The 23,269-nt window shown below is 41.8% G+C and overlaps 1 protein-coding gene and 1 long non-coding RNA gene across 11 annotated transcripts in view; both read left to right on the forward strand.

The window, feature by feature from the left end:
• The window catches only part of LOC122133654, a 45,396-nt gene extending 37,296 nt beyond the window's left edge, over positions 1-8,100 (forward strand). The window contains exon 6 of the long non-coding RNA XR_006152929.1: positions 8,017-8,100. This is a non-coding gene — a long non-coding RNA (uncharacterized LOC122133654). The remainder of the gene's footprint in view (positions 1-8,016) is intronic.
• On the forward strand, positions 8,096-21,176 carry pcbp3 (poly(rC) binding protein 3). Of its 10 annotated transcripts, none has more exons than XM_031585925.2 (12): positions 8,096-8,177; positions 8,599-8,622; positions 8,724-8,756; positions 8,859-8,975; positions 9,440-9,583; positions 10,371-10,499; positions 11,458-11,601; positions 12,751-12,792; positions 14,203-14,281; positions 15,434-15,486; positions 15,812-15,981; positions 16,661-21,176. In XM_031585925.2, exons 1-12 carry the CDS (start codon positions 8,103-8,105, stop codon positions 16,713-16,715), a joined length of 1,065 nt encoding a protein of 354 aa, XP_031441785.1. In that variant the 5' UTR covers positions 8,096-8,102; the 3' UTR covers positions 16,716-21,176. The 10 variants fall into 10 exon arrangements, with proteins under 10 accessions (XP_031441785.1, XP_031441803.1, XP_031441815.1 ...); XM_031585943.2 differs by having other exon boundaries at positions 14,206-14,281; XM_031585955.2 differs by having other exon boundaries at positions 11,458-11,532.
• Positions 21,177-23,269: the final 2,093 nt, after the last annotated feature.

Here is a 23,269-nt window from a genome sequence, read left to right on the forward strand (position 1 = left end):
GACTAAAATCCCAGATGATGGAAAGTGAATCTCTGTCACCTTCAATATACACCTATTTTGTCAGTGCTCAAGGCCTCATCTGACGTGTTTAATGTGGTGGTATCTTTATTCTATCTACAACGAACAACGAATCAACTTGCATGTCTTGACATAATACAGCAATTGCTTCATAAAAATGTCCATGACTGAAATGACAAAGAATTTGTGTAGTCTAGCTTGATTTTTGTTCATGGCTGTTTGAAACGGCAAAATGTTTTTATGCAGTGTTTTTTATTGGGGGTTGTCATCGCTAAGCCAGAGGGGGGTCCTGTCAACATCTTAATTGCACTCCGTATGTGCTAATCAGGATGGCTTGTGTTCCACCAGTCTGCACATTCAGCTTGTTAAAATTCATCTAAGAGCATTCACCGTGTTCTCCCCTCTCAAGCAAAGGCATTTAAAAAACACAAAATCATCTCTGTGCCGAGGAAGCCTTTGTAGTAGGGAGTCCTTCACGGATTTATCAGATTTATTTTCATGGCATAACAATTTTTTTTTATTTTGCAACAAATCATGACCTATTCACATTCTATGGGAGAGGTGAAAGAGTCACTTTAGTGGTGTCCTCCTGTGTGTTGAGGGAGAGTGGCTTAATTGTGAGAGGGGGTTTTAGGAGGGGCGCTTTCATCTGTCAAACTTAATCTCCGAGTCTCCTCCAGCACCAGCCAACAACACATTGACACAGCAGTCAGCTGTGATGATGCAACAAAATCAAGATGTCTCATACAGCATTTCCTCTCGATTGGTGATTTTCTAACATATTCTGAATAAAAATATAATCACCACACCTCTCACATCAACACATATTTTATTTGAATTGATGTAACACACTAATGTCAGTTAGATATTACTGATCTCATTCAATAATATATATAGCTTTCAGGAATCTAAGAATCTAAGTCTTGGTCTCTGTTTTGTCTATTTTGGTCTCTTCTTCTGTGATTGGTCAGTGTATCAATCCTATGGTAAACTCAGCAATGCTCAGCATGTTAACATATCCAAATCAAAGCTAATCTAATTATATTATAAACTGGGGAGACATAACATATTCTTCTTTGAGAGGAATTTCCTGCCTAGTGCAAGATGTACAGCACTGGTACTCATTCTATATTTTATTCATATTAATGTATTTTTCATACGAAGCTGAAGTGGTGCTAAGTGCATCAAAGCAGGGACGTTAGTTCCTATTTTCTTATGTGAACCCACACCTTTGTTTGCTTTAAGGCAGCACCCTGACATTACTAAACAGGCTTTTTGTCTCTGAGGTTCTCTGTGATTAATTCAGCAGTATTCACTCATCTGCCCCATGACTCAATTTTACATAGAGTGTTTATGGATGGACTGTATTAAAAAGAAAACCTAATGACTACAGGTCTTTGCCTGTGAGGATTAGGCTAGACCAGATGACACAGGGGCATAGACCCCGATTATATCCAGTAAAATTTGTTTTTCTCCCTCCATTACTATTTTTTATAGCTTTCTGTTTGACTAACTGTGAAGTGGCGGCAGTCTCTAGCACTGCAGTATTATCCTCAGTGATCGGCTCTTCTCTGAGTGAACCTGATGAAGGTTGATGAGGGGAATCTAATCCTCCTGTTTTGTTTGGAGAGATTTGCAGTCGATTCCAACTTATTGGTTCTAAATTTAGGTGTAAGGAGTCGGACCCAAACATAGTCTCCTTGCTTATCATGTTAGTGTGTTGTCACTAATGTAATTGGTTAGGTAGAACTGTCATGTATTTTGATGGCAAATGCTAAAAACAGCAGTGAAAATGACGGGTCCATTGATGTACTATGGTTTCAAAATGTAAGACTTTGGCAGTCAGTAAAGTTATTAATACCTCAATATTAATCCCTACCAGGATTGTCTTAATAATTTTCTAAATTATTTAAAAAAATGGTTAACATTTTATTGTTTTTCATAAAGTCAAATAGTAGGTCATTATTGTCAAGAGAGGACGAGAGCCAAAAACCTATATACAAATAAATAATATTTTACACCCTTGGAAATTACATGAAGGGGCAAATATCTGTCACTTCAGCACCATTAGGCAATGCTGCTCTGGCCCTTCCTCACTGGGTGCCATGTCCTGGAGGTGACAGACGGCTGCACCGCTGGGCAAGGTCAGGCCGCATGACACGGCGCTCACCATGACACTGAGATGTTAGTCCCCACAGACACGGCCCCCTCCCCGGTCCTCTGAAATGACTCTGTGCATCCCTGCGTCCTCTCTGTGCAGTAAAAAGAAGTATCTGTGTGTGACCTTCATAGCAACGGCTGCACAGAAGAGGTCTGTTGATCTGCGGATGGAGTAGTGTGAGATGTATATGTCCTTCAGTTCGTCTTACTAGCTGGGTCTGGCAGCTGATTGCTAGTTTTGTTGCCAATGTATAACTTATTGTGTTCTCTTGGATGACTTTGCAGTGCTCTGAACTGGGCCCTTATTCTCGTCTTTAATAGAATAATAAATGCGCCGGGTTGTTGAAGATGGCTCCCACTCTCAGTTTCAACAGCCTATTTTAGACGGCAAATCTCTTTTTATTAAATGGCAGTCTCTACACAAGGACTAGAGATAGTGTCATCGGCAATACATTGTTTTTGCCATTGCTTGTAGCGACAGAAAATACTCAGTGATGTATAATCGTTGGCAGATCCAAATTATTCAGTGTGAAAGGCATAGTTGAGAGGGGCACATTGCTCAAGCGGAGCAGGCTACAGACCCGGCTGATGGATAAGGAATTGAAGCCGCATTGTGCTGTGAAAAACTGTCTGAATTATGAGTCAGACAGAGCTGAATATCCTTGTTTGGGTGTCATCTGGCTGGAGGTAATGATGTACACACACACACACACACACACACACACACACACACACACACACACACACACACAAACACACACTCACAAAATCTATTTGAAGGAATGAACAATTTCTCTGCAAGCACTAAAGCATGCCTTTTGAGAGCATATTTCAGAAGATAAGCCAAGGAAAAATGTGATATGAATTGCCAAGCTTATTTCTCTATAAACTACATGTTGCTTCGCCCTGCCCACAACCCTCACTCAAACCAGTTAATAGAGTTTTCGCTGGGTCATTTTCTTGTTCTTTTTGTCAGTGAATTGTTGGCTGTGGCCATGGTTGAAGAAGGAAAAAAAGGCTTGTGCCTTCAGGCTGTAATTTGCCCTGAAATCTTGTATGAGCCACGGTGTCTCCAATGAACACTGTCACTTCCTGTTATGCTCTGGCCCCTGATACACTGACAGGACTAGTGATGTGTTTAATACGATAAATCATGGCTGCTCTCCCCGTCCGGGCCCCTCTGCCAAGTCCACAGTGCTCAATCCTGGGACGGCTTCACTCTGAGGGGGACCCTGGTTCAGTCGTCACCAGGTCCCCAGTCATGTACACTGTGTATGCACCTAGCTGCCTTTCATTTCAGGTGAACTGCAGAGTAAGGTTTTGTGTTAATAGAGCCGATTTCCCCCCCATCACAAACGGTTGATTTGTAGTTGTCATGGTCGTAGTTTGAGTGTTGCTTGCTATGTTTTGTCTTTGGCTTGTGGGTTTAAAGCAGATGCAGGTTAACAGAAATAGACACAGCAACACTTTGTTGGAAATGAATATGTCATTCAGTCTTTCATTGATTATGGAGTGCAATGAAAATTCAGATCTATGACTCCATTTTCTGTTCTTCCATGTTTATTACATTTCCTGTGGACTCTACTCATTTATCAGATAAATGAGCATCACCTTCTTACATCATGGATGTCAGAGAGCTTATGTTGTCTGTCTTTATATAACTGGTTCTGTTGGTAAGCTCAACTTAGTACTTATTGAAAATATACCAGCTTGGTTAACTCTGTAGCACTTCAAGATAGAGCTGAAATAACAATATTAGATTTTATATAAATGTTCTCAATGTCTATATCAAGGTAGGAACTGTTGTAGAATAGTTCTTGCAACTTTAGTGCCTGAGTATACCATTTGTGTTGTTTCATTATATCTTCTCTGAAGAAACAAAACTTCTCCAGATACTCTCTGTGTTTCAGAGTAATCACAAACAGTGGCCTTCGAGTCACATTGATTTATGAACCAATTTCTTAAAACACCTTACAACTCAGATGGTCATTTTGTTGGACAGAAGTTGTTTATTTCTCATAGGAGAAGAGGAAAGCGTATTGCCTCAGGTTCTGTCTGACTGGAAATTATAGTCTAGTGTGTTTTTTTTCTCTCCACATTTCAAAGCTTTAAAAATAACTTAATTTATTTATCTTTCTTTTTCTAATTACACATTTCGCTAAATAGTGCAACAATCCTGTGTCTCAGTGGTCTGTAGTGCCCTTATCATTGAAAGGACTACACAAGTTTGCTGAGGCAGTAGCTAATATACATTTGATGGATTAAAGTTTAAATGCAAGTGGAGGATTGGTAAACAGACTTTACCACACACACTTCGCTGCAATTCCCTGCTAAGGGAAATGCTGATTCAAAAATACTCCTGTATGACATCAAGGGCAATTGCAAGTTTATAACACATCATTCTTCAACTTTATCCTTGGTCAAAATAGCGCTGTTGCTGTAACTAGTTTGTGATGCATCTCTAACGTTGCTTCAAAAAAGAAATACAAGCAAGCACAAGTACTCCCGTAATGTTTTAAAGAGCTGACACTAGTTTTTCATTTATGATATGCATCAATAATCAGATAAAAATCAATCAATCTTTGACTTAATTAACAGGATAATCAACATAATAATCAACCAGAGCAGACTGGGAAGGTATTACTTATATCCTCTTGGATAGCTCTTTACCTACAGATTGTAGCAACACACACATAAGAATACACAGGTATACAGATATATACAGGAAAAGATGTTTTATATTGAACATTACATTATGTAACACTCTAACATTACATTCTAATAAACCTGAGTGATTTAACTTCATTTCACTACAATCATTTCTGTGTTATAGAGTGGTAGATGCCTGAGAGAGGAGTGCAAGTGGAGAGAAGTGGAGAAAAAAGACCATTTTGGGTGCAGTGCTTGACCAAGCGTAAAGCGTGATTAATTCAATAGCTACCATACAGGAAGGGGCCAGAAGCTCTTTAGTGGTGGAGGAGCTTGACCCACTTTCTACATCACATGGCACGTGAAACACCACTCTTAATAATGACCAGAAAGATATCAGATTTGCATAAAATTCACATTTTTGTACCCCACCATCCCCACCCCACCCCCGAACACACACACACACCTCGAAAAGGAGAGCTGAGTGGAAAAAAGAGTACACCAATTTACCCTGTGTGTTGATTCATCCTGTGTTAGGCCTGAAGCCCTATGCTGTCCAATTCTTTTGTAGTGCACTCTTTGGTGGCATGAGTAGGGGGGGGGAGAAAATAAAAAGAGAAAAGGGCTGGTTCGAAGCAAACATGGCTTTTGAGAGAGAGAGAGGAGAGAGAGAGAGAGAGAGAGAGAGAGAGAGAGAGAGAGAGAGAGAGATAGCATTTGTTTAGGTGCACTGTGCTTGCTCAGATGACTGTCATTGTCCCACAGATGTAGCGCTCAGGTATCCACATGCACTCTCAGTAAACTCAGATTCAGAAAAGCGACAACCTCAAGATTGTTGGATAACCCTCATTAAAATGTCCATGCCTTCAAGTGCATTTTGAAACTCATACTCACTGCATCACTCATCTATGAGGCTTTTATAAAGCTTTTTAATGCTGTTAAATATAGTTACTATGCCTCTTGTTGCTGCAAGTGCTTCCTTTTACGAGTCATCTTGTGCACGGTTCTCAAACCACTTCCTCATTTTACAGCCATTTTATGTTACACGCCAAATTAATCTGGTTCGTTTTCACACCAGGTGAAATCAGAACTCTTTTTGTGGGGGTGTGAATGAGTATTTTCTGAAGTGTATGAGGGGAGACTGTGTTATTAACGCTGCCATTAGGGGCTGGAGAGGGCTGTCTGCCTTGTGAGAGGGGGTTTATTTGGGAATCACTGAGCAGGATAAACTGGGTTTAATCAGTCCTGCAGCAGGCAGAGAATAACTCATCAGATGGCGCTCGGCACTGACACAGACTTCTATTTCACGTTGCAAGAAGAAATGCCGAGTGCACTGGAAGGGCAGTCTCTGAGATAGACAGACGAAAAAAAGGAGGGATAATTTAACCGAGTCACTTCGACATCAGTGCCTCTGAGTGTAATATTCATGTTGGATTGGGCAAATGGACTGAATTTCCCCCGTTTCCACTGAGTCAGTCAGCGTCTTTGTGAGAGAGTGATTGGCATTTGTGGCCAAGCTGAGACAGCATCCTTGAGGTTGTGGAAAATGAAGCGGAAAAACCCCTTTGACACAATCATTTGTGAAGTCCATTTCGATGTTTGTGTACTTAGGCGACGTGTAAGATTTTGCCAGGTCACTTGACTTCTGAATATGGAGGAGCTCTATGATCTGGGCCCAAGCCACCGTAGGTTCATTTCAGTCCTCCTGCAGTGTGTGTGTGTGGATGGTCTTAACACGGATTAGAGTTTTAGTGCAATTTGCTGACCGCCGCGAGAGATCGTGGGACAGCTGGCTGTAGTTGTCCACTCCATGATGTTTATTCCACTTCCCTACCTCATCGACCAGCACAGATGTGTAATATTGAATGTATACTGAGCTGGTGAATGTTACTGGTACTGTGGTACATGTGTGGTACATACACACATGCAGACACACATATGCCCAAAGACCGAGAGAGATACAGTACACGTGAAAACGTGCAGACACACACACACACACACACACAGACAAACACACAGAGGCTTATAGACCTCTTCCCAGTCTCGATATCTCTCTCCCCCAGTCGTCTTCTCTCTCCATCCTGTGGTCTAAGATGCAGGGGCCCTGATGGAGGCTTAAGCTGAGCACTCCAATCTCTCCATCTCTGAGCACTGACTTCTGACTCCAGCTCCCCACAACGGTCCTGATCCTGCGCAACAGCCAGACTGTGTGACAAAAATAAATGGTTTCTGTATAGCTGCTCTGAAGAAGCAGGTCATTGTGATTAAATACGATGAGAGAAATGAAATGCTTGTTCTTCTGATTCACCCTCATTGATTCGATGTTCGGTGTGTTTGTACTTCTGTATAGTGAAACACATTGCTGTTTAAGGCCCATTATACTGCATGTATTCATCCTTCTGTGAAATGTTGAGCACACAGACACACCCCACTTCTTACTCACATCATTAACCCTGCAGGCCTCTTCAGGTCTTTGTATAGCAGAGAGAGAATGATCCCTCCATCTGTTATAATGCGGTAATTTAATTTGGTTCTGGTACATACATAATACTAGTAGTATTAATTCTCATGCAAAGTAGTATTTATTGTTACACCATGCTTTTTATTGCTCTTAGCTTGACTGTTCTCTCCCTTGTACGTCGCTTTGGACAAAAGCGTCTGCTAAATGACTAAATGTAAATGTAATGTAAATGTACATATTCAGTTCTCAAGGTTCCTGCCCCTGCAGTATAGAACTGTAACAATCCAGGTTTATTACATTAGTCGTGACAGAAGCAATAGAAGCTCAATGCAATGGGCTGTTAAATATGGTTAAAGGATGCTTGTGGTGCAGAGATGATTCATTTTTTGTAGTTGTAGATTATTTTGTCAGTCAGTGTTTATACACAGATACTGAGTCTTTGAGAGAGATTCTTGCATTTTATTATGTTGATGGTTAAGCGTGGTATGTGTATAAATCATTAGAAGATTCAGTTCTTCACTTGAACGGAATAATTAAAACATGAAGATTCATTTTCATATCACTGCATCTTAATTTCAGCAAGCCTTATTATGAAGATTGTGAGAAGTGCTCCCTCTAGTGTTCATTTCTGTATCACAGAAACAAATCCATATCTCCCCATGCTGTAACCTCTGCCCTCTCACCTTACCTCACCAGTGTGTATCATGTCCTTTTTCTCTCCTCCACAGGTTGGCTGCCATACCATCACTCTCTTCCTTTTCCCGGGGATTTCCTGTCACGTGACCACGCTCCTGCCTCACCTCCACTCCCCAGCATGGAACCCAACAAAGTTCAGTCCGAGGGCGGCCTGAATGTGACCCTGACCATCCGCCTCCTCATGCACGGCAAGGTAACCAACCGCAGGACATGAGCAGATAGGGTCGGGAGAGCCAGTGCCAAAAAAAAAAAAAAGAGAAAAAGAGATGAAGAAGGAAAAATAAATGGACAGGGCTTATCATGAGTCATTCTCCCTAGGGACTTGGTGTGTCAGCCAGTGAGTCTGTGACTCATAAAGACGAGGGAATGTGCCACCTTCTCTCACTAATCAGTTATGGGCATGCAACGCTGTCATCAGTAGCTTCCAGATATTCTGTCTGGGAGAGATCTCACTACTTTTTTGAACAACTAGATTTTTGAAGGTCTTGTGTTTGCAAAGGTATTTGTTTCAATGATGAGGCGTGACAGGAATTGAATAAGCGTAAAATGTGGCTCAATGCCTCTACCTCTCTGTCTAACTCACTCTCACTGTCTTTCTCTTCTCTCTCGTTCAGGAGGTTGGAAGCATCATAGGGAAGGTATGTGGGTTTTTCTTTGACACTGATATACTCTCCATTGTTTTCCTCATGGTTATGTTATTGATTTTAATGCTCTTCGCATCATCTTGTACTTTTTACAGAAAGGGGAAACTGTAAAGAAGATGCGTGAAGAGGTATGTGTGCCCTACAGTGACTACCAACTGTTAAGTCCAACCAATGTTGCGAGAGAAAAATACAATCATTGCCAAACTCATTCTGTTCTCGCCCCTCTTCAGAGTGGAGCACGCATCAACATCTCCGAGGGAAACTGTCCTGAGAGGATTGTCACCATCACCGGCCCCACAGACGCAATCTTCAAGGCCTTCGCAATGATTGCCTACAAGTTTGAAGAGGTAGGTCCAGTTGCGGCCTGGAACAAGGCTATCTGAAATTAAGATCTTTTCTCTTGTCTGTTTTATTGTTTGCTCTCTATATATATAAAATCCCTCGGCAGCCCTTGACCGCCATACTAACCCAAGTGTGTCTCTGGCTGTCTAGGCGGCATGTGCCTCTGGGTTCGTGGTAGTTCAGTACCTCCCCAGTCGAAGCTACTGTAGCAAAATGTGTGCATGCAGTGATAAAAAAATAATAATGATTTTGGAAGCTGCACGTCAAATGGAAACAGATTTCTTTTAGATGTGTGCAAACTAAACAATGGCATGACATTTCAAATTAATAACGAGAGAAACAAAATGCTTGACAGTAAATAACACACTCTTGTTGAAAGCTTTATTAAACTTACATATCAATGTAGCACCAAAAAACAACAAATGCTCAACCTTTTCAACGTTTATGCCTATAACCAAGGTAATTTCAGGTGTTTTTACAGGACATAGTCAACGCCATGAGCAACAGCCCAGCCACCAGCAAGCCCCCAGTTACTCTGCGGCTGGTGGTGCCAGCCAGCCAGTGTGGCTCCCTCATCGGGAAAGGAGGATCAAAGATCAAAGAGATGAGAGAAGTACGCTGGCTCTGCATGCAAATCTGTATACACGCTACCTACCCATCCAGCATGTAAACTGAATATTTAGCACCACCTTTTCCACAGCATTCTGGAAATAAAGGGGATAAATCTCATTCACTAAACAGCATCCTACACCAAATGTTAAATCAAAGAATTGGCATTATATTACAACATATTTTTTCTGTAACATGGGCAATTGTTTGTTAATGGTAGATTTAAAAAATATATTTCTTAAGGTACCAGTTGTGTGGGTTTAGAATCTGTTTTAGCTGGAGTCTTCCTTACAATGATGTATACATTTATTCACTTATCCAAAGTCATTTAGAAGAATGCACAGCTACTAAGGGAGCCAACATCGATTAAAAATCTTGCAAGACTGTGTTTCAAGTAATTGTACAAAATTGTGCCAGAAGCCAAAGTAAAGGTTGAAACAAGTTCCACTGTACTCATCTAAAGTGCTGACTAAAAAGTTAAAAAACAACAAGATGGAGACTTTGTAACCTTAAATAGTCCATTATTTTGTCTGATAGAACAGCTTTTAGGCTGTCAATGGACATGGAAGCTTTTTGTCTGAAAAGGTCTTGTATGTCTTTAGTTCTTTTTCACTCTACTCCTTTTCTCTGGCGCCACTCAGCTTTCAACTTTTAATAGTTCAGCAGACCACATTTATATAGAACTTCAAAGAGTTTAAAGGTTTCTGAAAGGTTTGTGTTTTTTTTTTTTTAAGTTTTCAAAGAACCCACGGAGAACTACATTCTTCTAAGCCCATACTCTTCCTCTGCAGTCCACAGGGGCACAAGTGCAGGTGGCGGGGGACATGTTGCCAAACTCCACAGAGCGCGCGGTGACAATCTCCGGGACCCCCGAAGCGATAATCCAGTGTGTCAAGCAGATATGTGTCGTCATGCTGGAGGTAGAGTATGGCAGGGGTCCTCGGCCCACTCCACCCAGTGTTATTCTAAGTCTGCGCAGTCCATTGATTTGGCTGGCCAGGCCACTTCCGATGCACAAAGCACTCAGCCACAGGCGGCACACTCACCACCCCCCGTCTCCACTCCCCTTGCCTGCTTTATACATGATGACGTTTAAGACACTCTTTATACTAACAGTTTACACCTGATGCGTAGCTGTCTTTTTTTAACTCTTTTCAGCCGTTCTCTGTGTGGATGCTTATTGATTGACACAGCTGTTATTTACCTGTCAGTCCTGTACAGCTCCTGACATGCAGTCACTTTTTGTCCCGCTGAAGTAATGGGGACCGTATTGAATGTTCTTCACTGGAGTCAAATGCACAACATGATGTTGACGATGGAGCGTGCATCAATGTGCAATGTCACTAAAGGACACTGCATGCTTTCCACACATGGCGCAGCTTTGAGTGCTTTTCACAAAGGGTTTTCCCTCCGTTCTTTTCTTTCTTTCTTTCTTTCTGTTTTTTTTTTGGTTCCTGTGCGATCGGCGGAAGTGCTTCCTACATTATGTTGGTAAAGCAGTGCCTGAGGAATGTCGTCACAGGCTTGAGCCATGAGCCATGAGCATGCCCTGCCTGCCTTTTCTCTCAATCTCTCTTTCCACACATTTCCCATGTACGCCTTAGGTATTCTCTCTCTCCCTCTATCTCTCTCTCTTTTTCTGTCCTCTTTTCCTCACTTTTGTTTTTCTTTTGGGCCTACATACATACAAAATACAGGCAGACTTGTACAAGCAAACACACACACACACACACACACACACAGATACGCACGCACATAGGACTGCATTTACACCAGTTCTGAGAAATGACACACACGCACACACAACCACTCTTACCTGTTTGCCGTGTCCTGGTCTAACACCTGCTCTCTGCCTCTTCCCTCTTCCCCGTCTCCTAGTCCCCACCGAAAGGTGCCACCATCCCCTACCGCCCAAAGCCCGCCTCCACCCCCGTCATTTTTTCAGGTGGCCAGGTAAGAGCCGACCCGCTGGCGGCGTCCACAGCCAACCTCAGCCTTTTACTGCAGCACCAGCCACTGCCTGTTAGTGCACTCAGGTTTTCTCACCTTTTCACTTGCATGCCTGTCACCCCCTCACCCAGCGAGGGTTAACACGCTTGGGACAAGGGGGAGGAGGAGGGATAGGACAGGGGTAGAGCTCAATGGCAGAGAATCACATCGGAGTTCAGGGGTTAAGGGGGTTAAGCGGATCATTATTAGGAGGGGGAGGGGGGTGTGGAGATGAAATAAATCTGTTTTTACTTTTGTTATGAATTTTTCATTCCAAAAAAGTAATTGAGGTGCTATGCACAACGCACTGATGTTCCTCAGAAACCCAATGCACTTTTAGGGGCATTGTCATTTTAACAGAGTTTGGAATGATGTACTGAGGAAATCAGTTTGCTGGTACTGGTGTGGTGCAATGTGCAATGCCACCCCTTGGGCTGACTGCCATTCAATATTTAATTACTCCTTATTGATGTCTGCCATGAGAGGTTCTTGTTAAAGCCTCCTCCCCTTTCAGAACAGATATCATATCCTTTTAACATTCCTACAGTGTTATCAGCTGAATATAAAGATGCTATGCACAGGGAAGAGTTTAACAATGCTGTGTTTTGATACAGTATATGGAATTACTATAGTAGTATGACAGAAATTTTAAAAGGATATTGTATCAGTCAATAAATCAGTCATTCCAGCTAATTTTTTCCAAGTCTAGAAGTGTGGTTGAAGAGTGAATGGTGTGTGATTGAAAATTGAGTGATATCTAACACCAGGTTACGAATTAAATGTCCAGACTGCTTGTTTCATTCCATCTGTACAGCTTCCTTAGATTTCAGTCTTTGGCTATGTGTATCCTAATATGACTGAATTAGACAAGGCCCACAAAAGAGATGGTTGTTAAGCTAAGACTTGGCTCTCGGAAAATATACATACGTAGCCAGAAAATGCCATAGATATAAAAAAGCTTACACAGGATGTTATTATGAACTGCAATCTGAAAAAAGGGTATTTTAAGACACCAGTCATATATCATTTTCTTACCTTAAACTGGGAAGTATAACCATTGTAAAGCAATTCATATAATTTAGTTAACTTAGTAAATGCAGATGGCGGACCACTCTTGATTTGTTTTGACCTGTTTCTTTAAGGTGCTGACTGTGTGTCCTCTATCTTTCTCTCTTTCCACAGGCCTACACAATTCAGGGACAATATGCCATTCCTCACCCCGATGTGAGTGCCCAGTCTCCGTTTCCACTCCACACAAACACCAACAGCCTGCATGACGTCTTTTTGTTTTTCGTTTCTTTTTTTTCTTTTTGTTTTCTTATCCAACTCAGAGTCATATTAATATTGGCCAATCATATTAATACAACATTTCTGATGTGTCATTTACATCACATTACAAATCATTCTGATCCTCTTAGCCGACCAAAATGTAGACCAGATATCTCAGGACTTGGCCTGCTGCAGTATACAAATTAAAATAAATAATAATAATAATAATAATAATAATAATAAATAAATACAAATAATGATGCAGAGCAGGACCCGTCAACCTCTTATCGCAAAAATCGACACCGCCCTGGCATGTTCCAGGGCCTCTATTCCAGCACAGGGACCACTGAGTTGAGTTTGACTCCCCTCTCTGCGCCCCCTGAGAGCAGTTCTATTCGTTTGCAGAACAGCTTTCTAGGGTTAGAATTTCCTTATATGGGCCCTGAAGAGTTCCAGAGCTGGACTGATTCAGAGTGTGTGTTCATCTCAGGTGGATCTGGCACCGGTGGTGACTAAGATAGAGCTGATAAAGCAGGGGTGTGCCAAGGTGCAGTCCTCCGAAATCCCTGAAGTCCGCATGGCCTCTGTTTGTAATTTCACTTAATCAGTCTTCATCGCGGGGGAATCCATAGAGATACTCTTTGGCAGTTCCTTTAATTCGGGTGAGGCAGTGATTGATGCCAAGGGAGGCATTGGTTGACATCACCATCACTCAACTTGATGCTGGATGTCCGTTTCACCCTCATTAAAGACTTAGGTGAGCTCTCCAACCAGGATTCTTCTGCCACTCTCCTTATGCCCATAGGAGATACTTGGAGAAAACAGGAACTAACAGGACTATTTTAAATGGACAGAATGTTCATTTGAAGACTGTTCTGTTTGTTGTGCAGTGCACCGTTAAATACTCTTATCAACCTTGATAGGCTATAATAGGCTTGGGTGTTTGTGTCTTCCCTGCAGCCTGTGCAGTTGCATAAAACAAATAAAACAAGAAGTGAGGAAAAATGAAGTCTTATTTTATAGTTCAGCATCTCAAAGTCTCATGATAAAATGTTTCACTCCTTTTCCTCACAAGATCTAAAACTAAGACGTAAGTCATAAACCCAGTCAAAGTGAAGCACTCCACCAATTTCACACACTAAAAGTCAGGCCAAGTCCTGCTCAAGAGTCTCTATCTTTCTTCCGCTCTCTCTTTTTTCTCTTTTCTCTCTCTTTCTCTATGTCTCTTTTTCCACCACAGTGTGTCCTGGCTTCTTCTCCTTGTTGTTTCTTTCTTCTTCTTCTAGTTTTGCGTCTTGATTTCTCAGTGTTCACCTCTGTTTCAACAATAACCTCTTAGTTCTACTGTCCCTCCCCCCACCTCAGCAGCTGACCAAGCTCCACCAGTTGGCTATGCAGCAAACCCCCTTTACCCCCCTCGGACAGACATCCCCTGCTTTCCCTGGTACGTACCCATCAACCCTTTGGACAATTTCCTTCTCTTTGTACCTGTAGAAACACACTCTTTGTGTCTCTTTCTCTCTCTCTCTCTCTTTCCTTTTTTCAGTTTTTTCCCTCCATGTTGCGCTTCATGACATACCCCTGGTGGATGCTCTCCACGTGACTAGCACTTTTCGCTTTGATGTTTAGTTTTTCCCCACCCATTTTTCCCCAACACTTTTTTGCTTCAAAACAAAACTCATAAACAAACACTTTTGCCATAGATTTCAGACACCATAAATTCGAAAACATGCAGCTATAAATCATTCAACTAGCATAACTCCAATTCTTTTGGAAAAACAAAATGGAACCCTTGAATTCACGAACCTATATGAAGAATGTATTACACCAATATAATATAGGTATTTTCATAACCAAGGTCTCATGAATAACGATAGCTAAGCTTGATTCTCTTCTACCCCTGTGTCCTCTTCAGGTTGTCAGAATTGACTGAACAAAACAGGAACCCACTAGTAAACATCCTAGTGGGCTGTTTTTCCCAGGTTAATATGAGGACACAAACATTAGGCCACGAAAAGTAATTTGTCTGTTGTACAGTGTTATAAGTGTTTAATGACAAGGATGGATTTGGGATTGCAGGTGAAGTTGCATCATGCCCTGGCGTCTTGATCTTAATGAAGACAGGCATTTCTTTCAGCCCTCTTATTATTTCAACTGCACGAGCAGTTTTTAATATATGAATGTGTACAAGATTTGGAGTCAGGGTATAAAATTAAATCCATCTCCGGTGGAAACCTTTTATCTCTCTGCATCATAACTCGGTTCCTGGAAGAATGCCTGAGGCCATTGTTGCCTGATCACCACCTCATTCACAAGAGACCATTTGGCTGCCGCCCGGCAGCTCCACTCCGCAGTGTGCTTAATATGCTGCTCTCTCTCTCGCTCTCCTCTCTATCTGTCTGTCTCTCTTGTTCTCCCTCTCTCTCTGTCTGTCTCTCTTGTTCTCACTCTCTGTCTCTCTCTCTCTCGCTCTCCTCTCTATCTGTCTCTCTCTCTTGCTCTCCTCTCTATCTGTCGGTCTCTCTTGTTCTCCCTCTCTCTCTGTCTCTCTCTCTCTTTCCCTTTCTTTCCTACTCCTTCCTACTCAATGCTATAGGTCTGGATGCCAATCCACCGGCCAGTACTCATGAACTCTCCATTCCCAATGATGTGAGTAGGGGCCAAAACCTGCCAGAAACACGGAGACATTTACACTTTTGATATCAGTTATTGAAACCTAAGGACACCACAAAGTATTTGATATTTGAATTAGGTTTCTGACAGATGGTGGTCTATAATGATTATGTCAGTGATGCTGTTTTTACATCATTTGTCTAGATGTATTTTTAGTACACATTTAGCTTTTTATTATAGGGGGGAAATAAATGCTGAGGACTATGTGAAGCCTGTTAGACCAAGAATTTTTCTTTAATAGTACACAGCAGGTCGGCCAGATCTGATTTCTCTTGTAAGAACTTCTGTTATGTCTTCCCAGCTAATAGGCTGCATAATCGGGCGCCAGGGAACCAAAATCAACGAGATCCGTCAGATGTCTGGAGCGCAGATCAAAATCGCTAACGCCATGGAAGGGTCAGCAGAGCGCCAGATAACCATCACCGGAACCCCCGCCAACATCAGCCTTGCCCAGTACCTCATTAATGCAAGGTAACCCCTTACTGTGCCCTGAGATGAATGAGTGATAGCCTAGGGGTGGGCTACCTGGTCACACTGTGATGTATGGCTTTGTGTCCACGCTGCCCTTCTCAATGTATACATGGCTTCTTTTCTTCGAGGAAATTCGCCTTGAAATAGTACAAGGACATTGGGTTTTTTCTCGTAATAGTTTCCCCCCCATGTTAAAGAATAACGCCTAGTTTTTAGAATTAATGCACTCTGTAAATCTTAAACTGATGATATCATCTCCGGTTCATTCATGGTGATTTTTCTCTGTAATACAGTCTTCCCGTTTGCAGCCTTAGGCAATAGCCTCGGCACTGAAGGTCACACTAGTGCTCTCAGTCTTCAGTCCACCACCGTTTTTTTCTTTTCTTTCCTTGTCAGACCGACTCTCGCTTCGACAGTTGGAGGCAGGAAGTATTTGTAATCTGTAGCTAAAAGATAGGGAACACATGCACGTGTATCATATGTATCCCACAATTCTGCTTGACAGAAGGGCGACCATGGCAGCGAGAGCGAGCCCCATCACTTTGTTAAACGCAGTCGTACAACGGCACAGATGAATGACAGGCAGTGGTGTTATTGTCTCGCGGTGGGGATAGCGGGTCGGAGACTCTGCGTGGGTGGGTACTAATGCCTTATTGCTCTCCCACCATTCCACTGGCAGGTTCAGAGACGTGGCAGCCATGTGGAATGACCCCTCCTCCATGACTACATCCTGAAGCCCCAAACTGGTGTCATTGTCAGAAGCAAACAGCAGCTGCCCCACTCCCACCCCGAAACACCCACCCCAGTTACCTATTGTACACCCCACCCTTTAGAGGCCATTAGCCCCTCACTTTACAGTACACCTTCAGCAGTAGCGTTGCTTGTATGGGTAGGCTATTGCTAATGATAAAGACAAATAATTGTGGTTTGATTTTGTTCATGTTAATGTAGTGGTTAAGTATAGTGTTTCAGCATGTTGAATGCTTAGGATCAAGCTGTATTATTTCTTTTTTTGTCCTTTTCTTTGTTTTCTTTTACTGCTAGCTTAGTTGAATATGGTTGCTGAATAAGTCTTGTAGTTTCTTGTCAGGAAAGCATAAAAATGTACAAAAAATGTAAAACGTTATGAAAACAAACACAAAAATTGTAATTGCTTTTGATTGCTAATAATCAATGCTGTTGGTAAGGCAACTAGAGTGATGTGATGCACCCATGTAAGGAGAATGCCGTGATTGCAGACATGGGTTTCACAGAGAACCAAAATGGGTTGGAAATTGTTGCAGTTCCAATCAGAGCCTAGGAATCAGCCATTAACACCATTCATTTATTTGTGGATGTTGAATATGTTTTCTTGAGTTTAAGATGGACGTTGAAAATGTTTTTTAAAGACATTTGTAGTTAGTGAGGAAGTTGATTGTTTTATGCCTGAATGCATCTGATAATCCAAATGCATGACCGATTTACAGAAACACGCTAAACACGGAGAGCCGTTAAGGTGGGCAGTGTTTGGCCAAACGTGTCAAGTGCTTTCAGAATTGTTTTATTTTTCTCTATTTTTCTACCCCCTTCCCCCCTCTCTCCCCTTCCCCCATGACTGTTCTAGGCTGACGTCTGAGGTCACTGGAATGGGCACACTCTAATTTCTACCCATCATCCTTCACTGCATCACATGACCCTTGAGCCAATGGCATTGCACCTAGTTTGTTTCTCTCTCTCTCTATTCAACTCTCCTGCATTTTAAGTGACAAAGCTACTTTTATTCTATAATGTGCACATATTTAAAATTCCTATTTTAATGTTGTTCCTCCCACACCAGTTATCTTGATGCTCTGTATTGGCCCTCAGCCCCTTTTTATAAGGACACTTAACTTTTTTGTCACTCTAGTACCTCATGCCACTCCATTCAATCGTTAATTCATTAATTTCATATTCTTGTGAAACATTTTACTGTGTGCTTACCACTAAATGTATCTCATTTACCATACTATACAATATTCACAACAGCATGAAAAAAACACATACGCACACACAAATGTATAGACAAATTAGTCATTTTCAGCAAATTCAGCAATCTATGTGGGCTTAAAAGTAAACCACAACCAACAACTTAACTCACCAGATGTCCTTATGAGAGGGCATCTGACACGTGAGCAGTCAGGAAGTGGATGGTATCCTCTGCCACTGCACGTCTCGTCAGGTGGCATGTGGTAACAACACTCTAGATGCATTATTGCTCTCTTCTGTATTCATTTGATAATCTGGTCACGCAAATGATAATGCACAAGCAGTCCACTGAATAAACATCAGGTAGATTGGGCTGAGATGAGTCAGGCTAGCCATCAAGTCTATTTGGAGATCTTTTAAGTGGATTCACTTATGAATTTCTAAGCTGAGTGTTGTGCTGATAAAGATGTATGGCTTTAATGATGAATATCTCTCGAAGTAATCAAGATGACCAGCTGTTGTTGGTTGGAAGTGAATACAGAGCACTGTGAAGATAATGGATTCTTCACGTCCCACCCTCCTTCCCCATTCAGTCTCATTCATTCTGTCTGTCCATACATGCCGATGTCATGCATTTAATCGTATGTCTCTTGTGTCTAGCTGCTCCTCAAACTCTCTCTCTCTCTCTCTCTGCAAAACTCCCCTTTTGATCTGCAAAGCTCTGACAGAAGGTATATAGCAAGAGCTTGCATGCATCCCATGTGATACAGAATTGTTCTCTTTTGACAGCTTAATGAACATGCACATTCAACACAACCTAACAGCATGCTCCCTACAAAATGGCAATACAACAATGTACGTTTGACTTGCTCGAGGACCTTTTCATCTGCCACCCACTTAGGGTGGGGGATGTGAGTCATCTTAGTGAACGTTTTTTTTTTTTTTTTTTTAATGTTGAACCAAGTGTTTAAGGGCCATGGAATGTTCATGGGTTTGGGCTAGAATCCGAGTGGTTCTGGGGTGGGGGGGTGGGACTACCACCCTGCCTGTCCACCCTTGATAAACTTTGATTGTTTGTTTTTTTCCATTTGCATCCAATCTAGCCACAGACCAAAGTGTCTTTGTTTCTGACAGATCACAGACCCGTCTTCACACCCCTGCCCGAACATCTGGTTGATTTTTGTTACTTTAGTCCATATTAAGTCCTGGCCATGATGTGATATGATCTCTACAACTAGATCTTTTTCAGACTCCATTTGACTACAAACTGTTAAAGTTAAAGATATAAGCTATGCACACCATTACAACGGCACATACGTGATATTCATGCCAATTGGAAAATAATTGGCTCTGATGGCTCTTTCATGAACTTTGTTCCAGTTAATTGTTCCAGTCTTTCATTTTATTCACTGTTCCTGTCACAGTCTCACCACATCTGTGCTTATTGGTGACTTTATTATCTTATTCTATTTTATTGTTGTCATATTCCAACAATATGAGCTATGAGCTCAGTTTTATGAATTCTGACAATGTTATTCCAACACTATTGTCAAGGGTGTTGTATTTCGAAAACCCACTGGTAAGAAAGTCTTTTTTTAGATGATCCTCAGCTTCATATCTGAAGAGAGAAGGTTTTGGTTTTGATACTGAAAAAAAAAGTTGAATGTAACTCTTTCAACACAAGTCATTATGCTGTTCTGACTTCTTTCTTCCACTGGTTATACTCTCTTGTTTGGTGTTCTCTATTTGTAGTCGATATCTACAGTCAGTGGGTATTCCAGATACTCATGTAGGGACGTTGTAGGAAATACACTATATTTTCCTGAAGTAACACCAAGACATAGATTTATGTTGCGTAATAATATTTCAGCAGCTCGGAGAATACAAAAAGCTGTTGTAGAACTAAACACTACTTCGTTCTTGCAAGAAAGGTCCAAGGCATTCTGTCTAATATCCCTGTACTGATATTACATAACTGAATGCAGTGAGTATAGGCAGTTTTAGTTAAAGGTGCAGTTCCGCGGTTCTAATCCCATACACTTTTTGTCAAATTCAGCTAAATGCTCCGCTCAGAGCTGTCTGCTCGGTGTTTGCGCTCCAAAAAACTCAGGTGTTTGTTCACAGTCCCGGCTCTGTGAATGGGAGACAAACATAGAGGGTCGGACCAAGCCATAAACAATCCCAGCCAATCAATACGGTGCCTCAGGAGCACGGAAGGGAGGGGTGAAATTTGATTGGCTGTTGAGCACAAATATCAACAACCTTTCGTGAAACCAAAATTGCAGACTGCATTTTTAATAGTAGATGGAGCAGATCTCCACACACCATCTAAGACCTGTTGGTTTTTTTTGCATCGTTTTTTGCACTGCTTTGAAGTCGGATTGTTTTGTCAGTGTCTTAGAATTTTTTACTATTAAGTTAGATTGTATGTTTATACAGGACATTGTCTTGTAGTTATTTTGTGGAATGTTCTACTTGTTGTAATACTAGGTCTGACATACAGTATTGTAGCTCACCATGGAAGTTTTGGCCTATTTTTTACAGGCATGCTTTATAGTCACCTGACTCGGAGGAGTAACAATTGAGGCAGTTGATCATTTTCACATTATTATTAGAATTATTATTATTTCTCATTGTTTTCAGTTAAGGTAAAGTGTTGCATCTGGATTAAACAGTGTATTGCCATTTTTTCAACACCGCAATAAGATTTTTCATCATTTTCAAATTCTCGTTAGTAAATGTAGGACGCAACACCATTCAGACATCTTGGTCTGCATTTTTGTGTTCATTCATCATCCATATGCACCACGCTCATGGCATTACATTAAACTATGCTCATCCAGGTCATCTCTACATTCTCGAAAACAATCAAATAAACGCAAGCATTTTAGCTAAATTAATGTCTTAACGTCCATTTTTTTTTGTACTTGCACATTTTATTCTTTGTACTAGAGCAGCAAAAAACAAAGGGCCCTTTCCCTCTCTCTGTGCTCCTGTACACTATGCTGTTTGAAAATGTAATAAAGAGTTATTATTTTATGTTGGATATCTTGCTGCTTGCAGGTCTATATTAGATTTCAAATTACTGAGGTTAGGTTAACTTTCAAATGTTTTGTAAAAAAGGAAAAAAAAATAAACTTTTTTATTTTTTCCCCCCCCTTGATGTCATTCTGATTGATTGTGCACTGACTGATTGAAAAGATTATTTTGTTTTATGATGCGCTTTAATAAATCTGACCTGTGTAAATAAAGTCTTGCATTTAAATGTTCCTTTTTTTCTTCAAATATTCCTTTGAGGTCCATAACCTATCGGCTGTCAAGCTGAGCCTTGCTCTACCACTAGAGGGCTAACAGATATAGAGAGCACATTATTTTTCCTTTATGTTTCTCAGACATTCAGTTCCGTTTCCCATGTGGCCAAACTGGCCAAGGCTCACATCAGGCATTAAATACAGTAAATACACATCCCTCTCCAAAGGCATTGCTATGATTACAGAAAAAAGGCCCCTTGCCACCAAGATAGCAGGGAGAGAATTGATTATTATTACTTCAGCGTTTACCCTGATGACCTACATCTGAGTTAATGACAATCATTTGTTCAAATGTTCTGGGAGAGACCTACACTACAGAGAGCTATTCCAGAGCACTTCATATGCAGTAATGGCCTGAAGCTGCATCCAGATGAACTATACAGCCCAATGCAAGGTCATTCACAAGTCTCCCCAGACCACCTGAAGCAGTCCACACCTTGCTATTCAGTTTGTTTTCTCTCATGGTGAGATACATTGTTATTCTCTCCTGTTTTCAACGGTCTGATGGAGCCTGTGAGTTGCGTGAGGTGTTCTTCAGTGCCCAATTACATTAGCTCAAGCCCAAGCACACACAAATAGGGAGGGGGGGGATGACTATGATTAATCTGTATGGCCTGGCGGCACCCTGATCATGTAAGCCCAGGCCCTGCGGTGCCAGCGAGCAGGTCAGGGGAGAGACACTCAAGTCTGTAGGCATGTTTCCAAATTAACTCCATGCCTACTGGGGGTGGGAAGAGGGTCACCTTAGCAGAACTCTATGCCATCCCCTAAACAGTTTATTCATGGTTGGAAACAAGCCCAAATTAAACCAGCTCCTGATTGCTCTCCCTGAGTCTGAAAATCCGTTTAGCTGTGCATTTCAGGTAGACGAGGAGCCGCGGAATGCACGATAAGCAATCCCTCGCACTTAAGCAAAGGCGTATCATCGTCCGCACTGCCACGGGTATTAATCGGACACTGGATACGCTTTTCAGTGCGGAATATCAGGTTACCGTCAAGGGCATCTTTCATTGCCGCCGAGTTTGTGAATATGTGTGGGTGAGAACAGGAAGAAGGGGAGGGGAGACAGGCGTCGAAGATGAATTCATGCAGAGCGTGTAAAAGGTACAGTGGTTGGGGAGGGGGGATCTGGATGTTTGGGGATCTGGTTGAATAATTTAATGCACCGAAGCTTGTCTCTTCCACTTCCCTTCAGTGCACTACTTCGTGTCCTTGGCCTTCAGAGCGCACAGTTGTGAATTTGTATTCACCGGATATTTACCTCTAAAAAAAAATCAGCTTGGTGCCTTAACGAGTCAGTGAGAGCCTTTGGGGTGTGGGTGGCCAGGGGGAGTGGGTGGGGAGGTGGCTGTAGAAAGATTTGCCTTTTGAACCACATGCAAATCAGGTGTGGAAATTGTGAGACACGCTTTGCTAATTCAAAAGGACAATGCTAAAGATCCCCCAAAGGCTCTTGCCGGCCTCTTTGCATAGTTATGTGATTTTTTTTTGTCACCACGACGAGCTGTGAGGACAGCAAACAAATAAAGACAGCGCTGACATAATTAGTTCAGGTGAGGAAGCCTAGGAGGAAATCCTTCAGAACAAAGACATACTCATTTTAAACCAGTGTAAGAGAACTGCATGTAAATGTCAGCAGTGTATTTTGTCCCCCACAGTCTGTGTGTGTGGAGTGGGTACACAACCGTGTCACAGTGACATTATCAAAAGCATTTCAATTACAGGTGCCTGACGCGACATATGGCTCATTCCCTCCCACAATATGTAATTTGTGAAGTACTGTATAATTACCTCTGTCTCAAAGCAAAGATCTCAGCACCTTTTATGTCCTGCGGGGACTGATGCCTGACACCTCACCCTGGTAGCATTTCCCCAGCAGGTTTCCAGACAGGTGCCAATGCACTGATGACAATTTACAGCTTTGGATTAGTTTATTGCAGCAAAGCTTGTTACGTTTAAATTTGAATGTTCTATTTGGGAGGCAGTTACAGAATTAAAAATGTGTCCTCCATTTATAACGACTATGTTTAACT

The sequence above is a fragment of the Clupea harengus genome, chromosome 2 (genome assembly GCF_900700415.2).
Source record: "Clupea harengus chromosome 2, Ch_v2.0.2, whole genome shotgun sequence".
Lineage (NCBI taxonomy): Eukaryota > Metazoa > Chordata > Actinopteri > Clupeiformes > Clupeidae > Clupea > Clupea harengus.

Bases quoted from the DNA above. Each gene is read 5' to 3' on its own strand.
- pcbp3 (XM_031585925.2), top strand. From the start codon at position 8,103: ATGGAACCCAACAAAGTTCAGTCCGAGGGCGGCCTGAATGTGACCCTG. The intron at 9,584-10,370 runs GTACGCTGGCTC...CTTCCTCTGCAG, and splicing joins AGATCAAAGAGATGAGAGAA to TCCACAGGGGCACAAGTGCA. The intron at 15,487-15,811 runs GTGAGTAGGGGC...ATGTCTTCCCAG, and splicing joins AACTCTCCATTCCCAATGAT to CTAATAGGCTGCATAATCGG.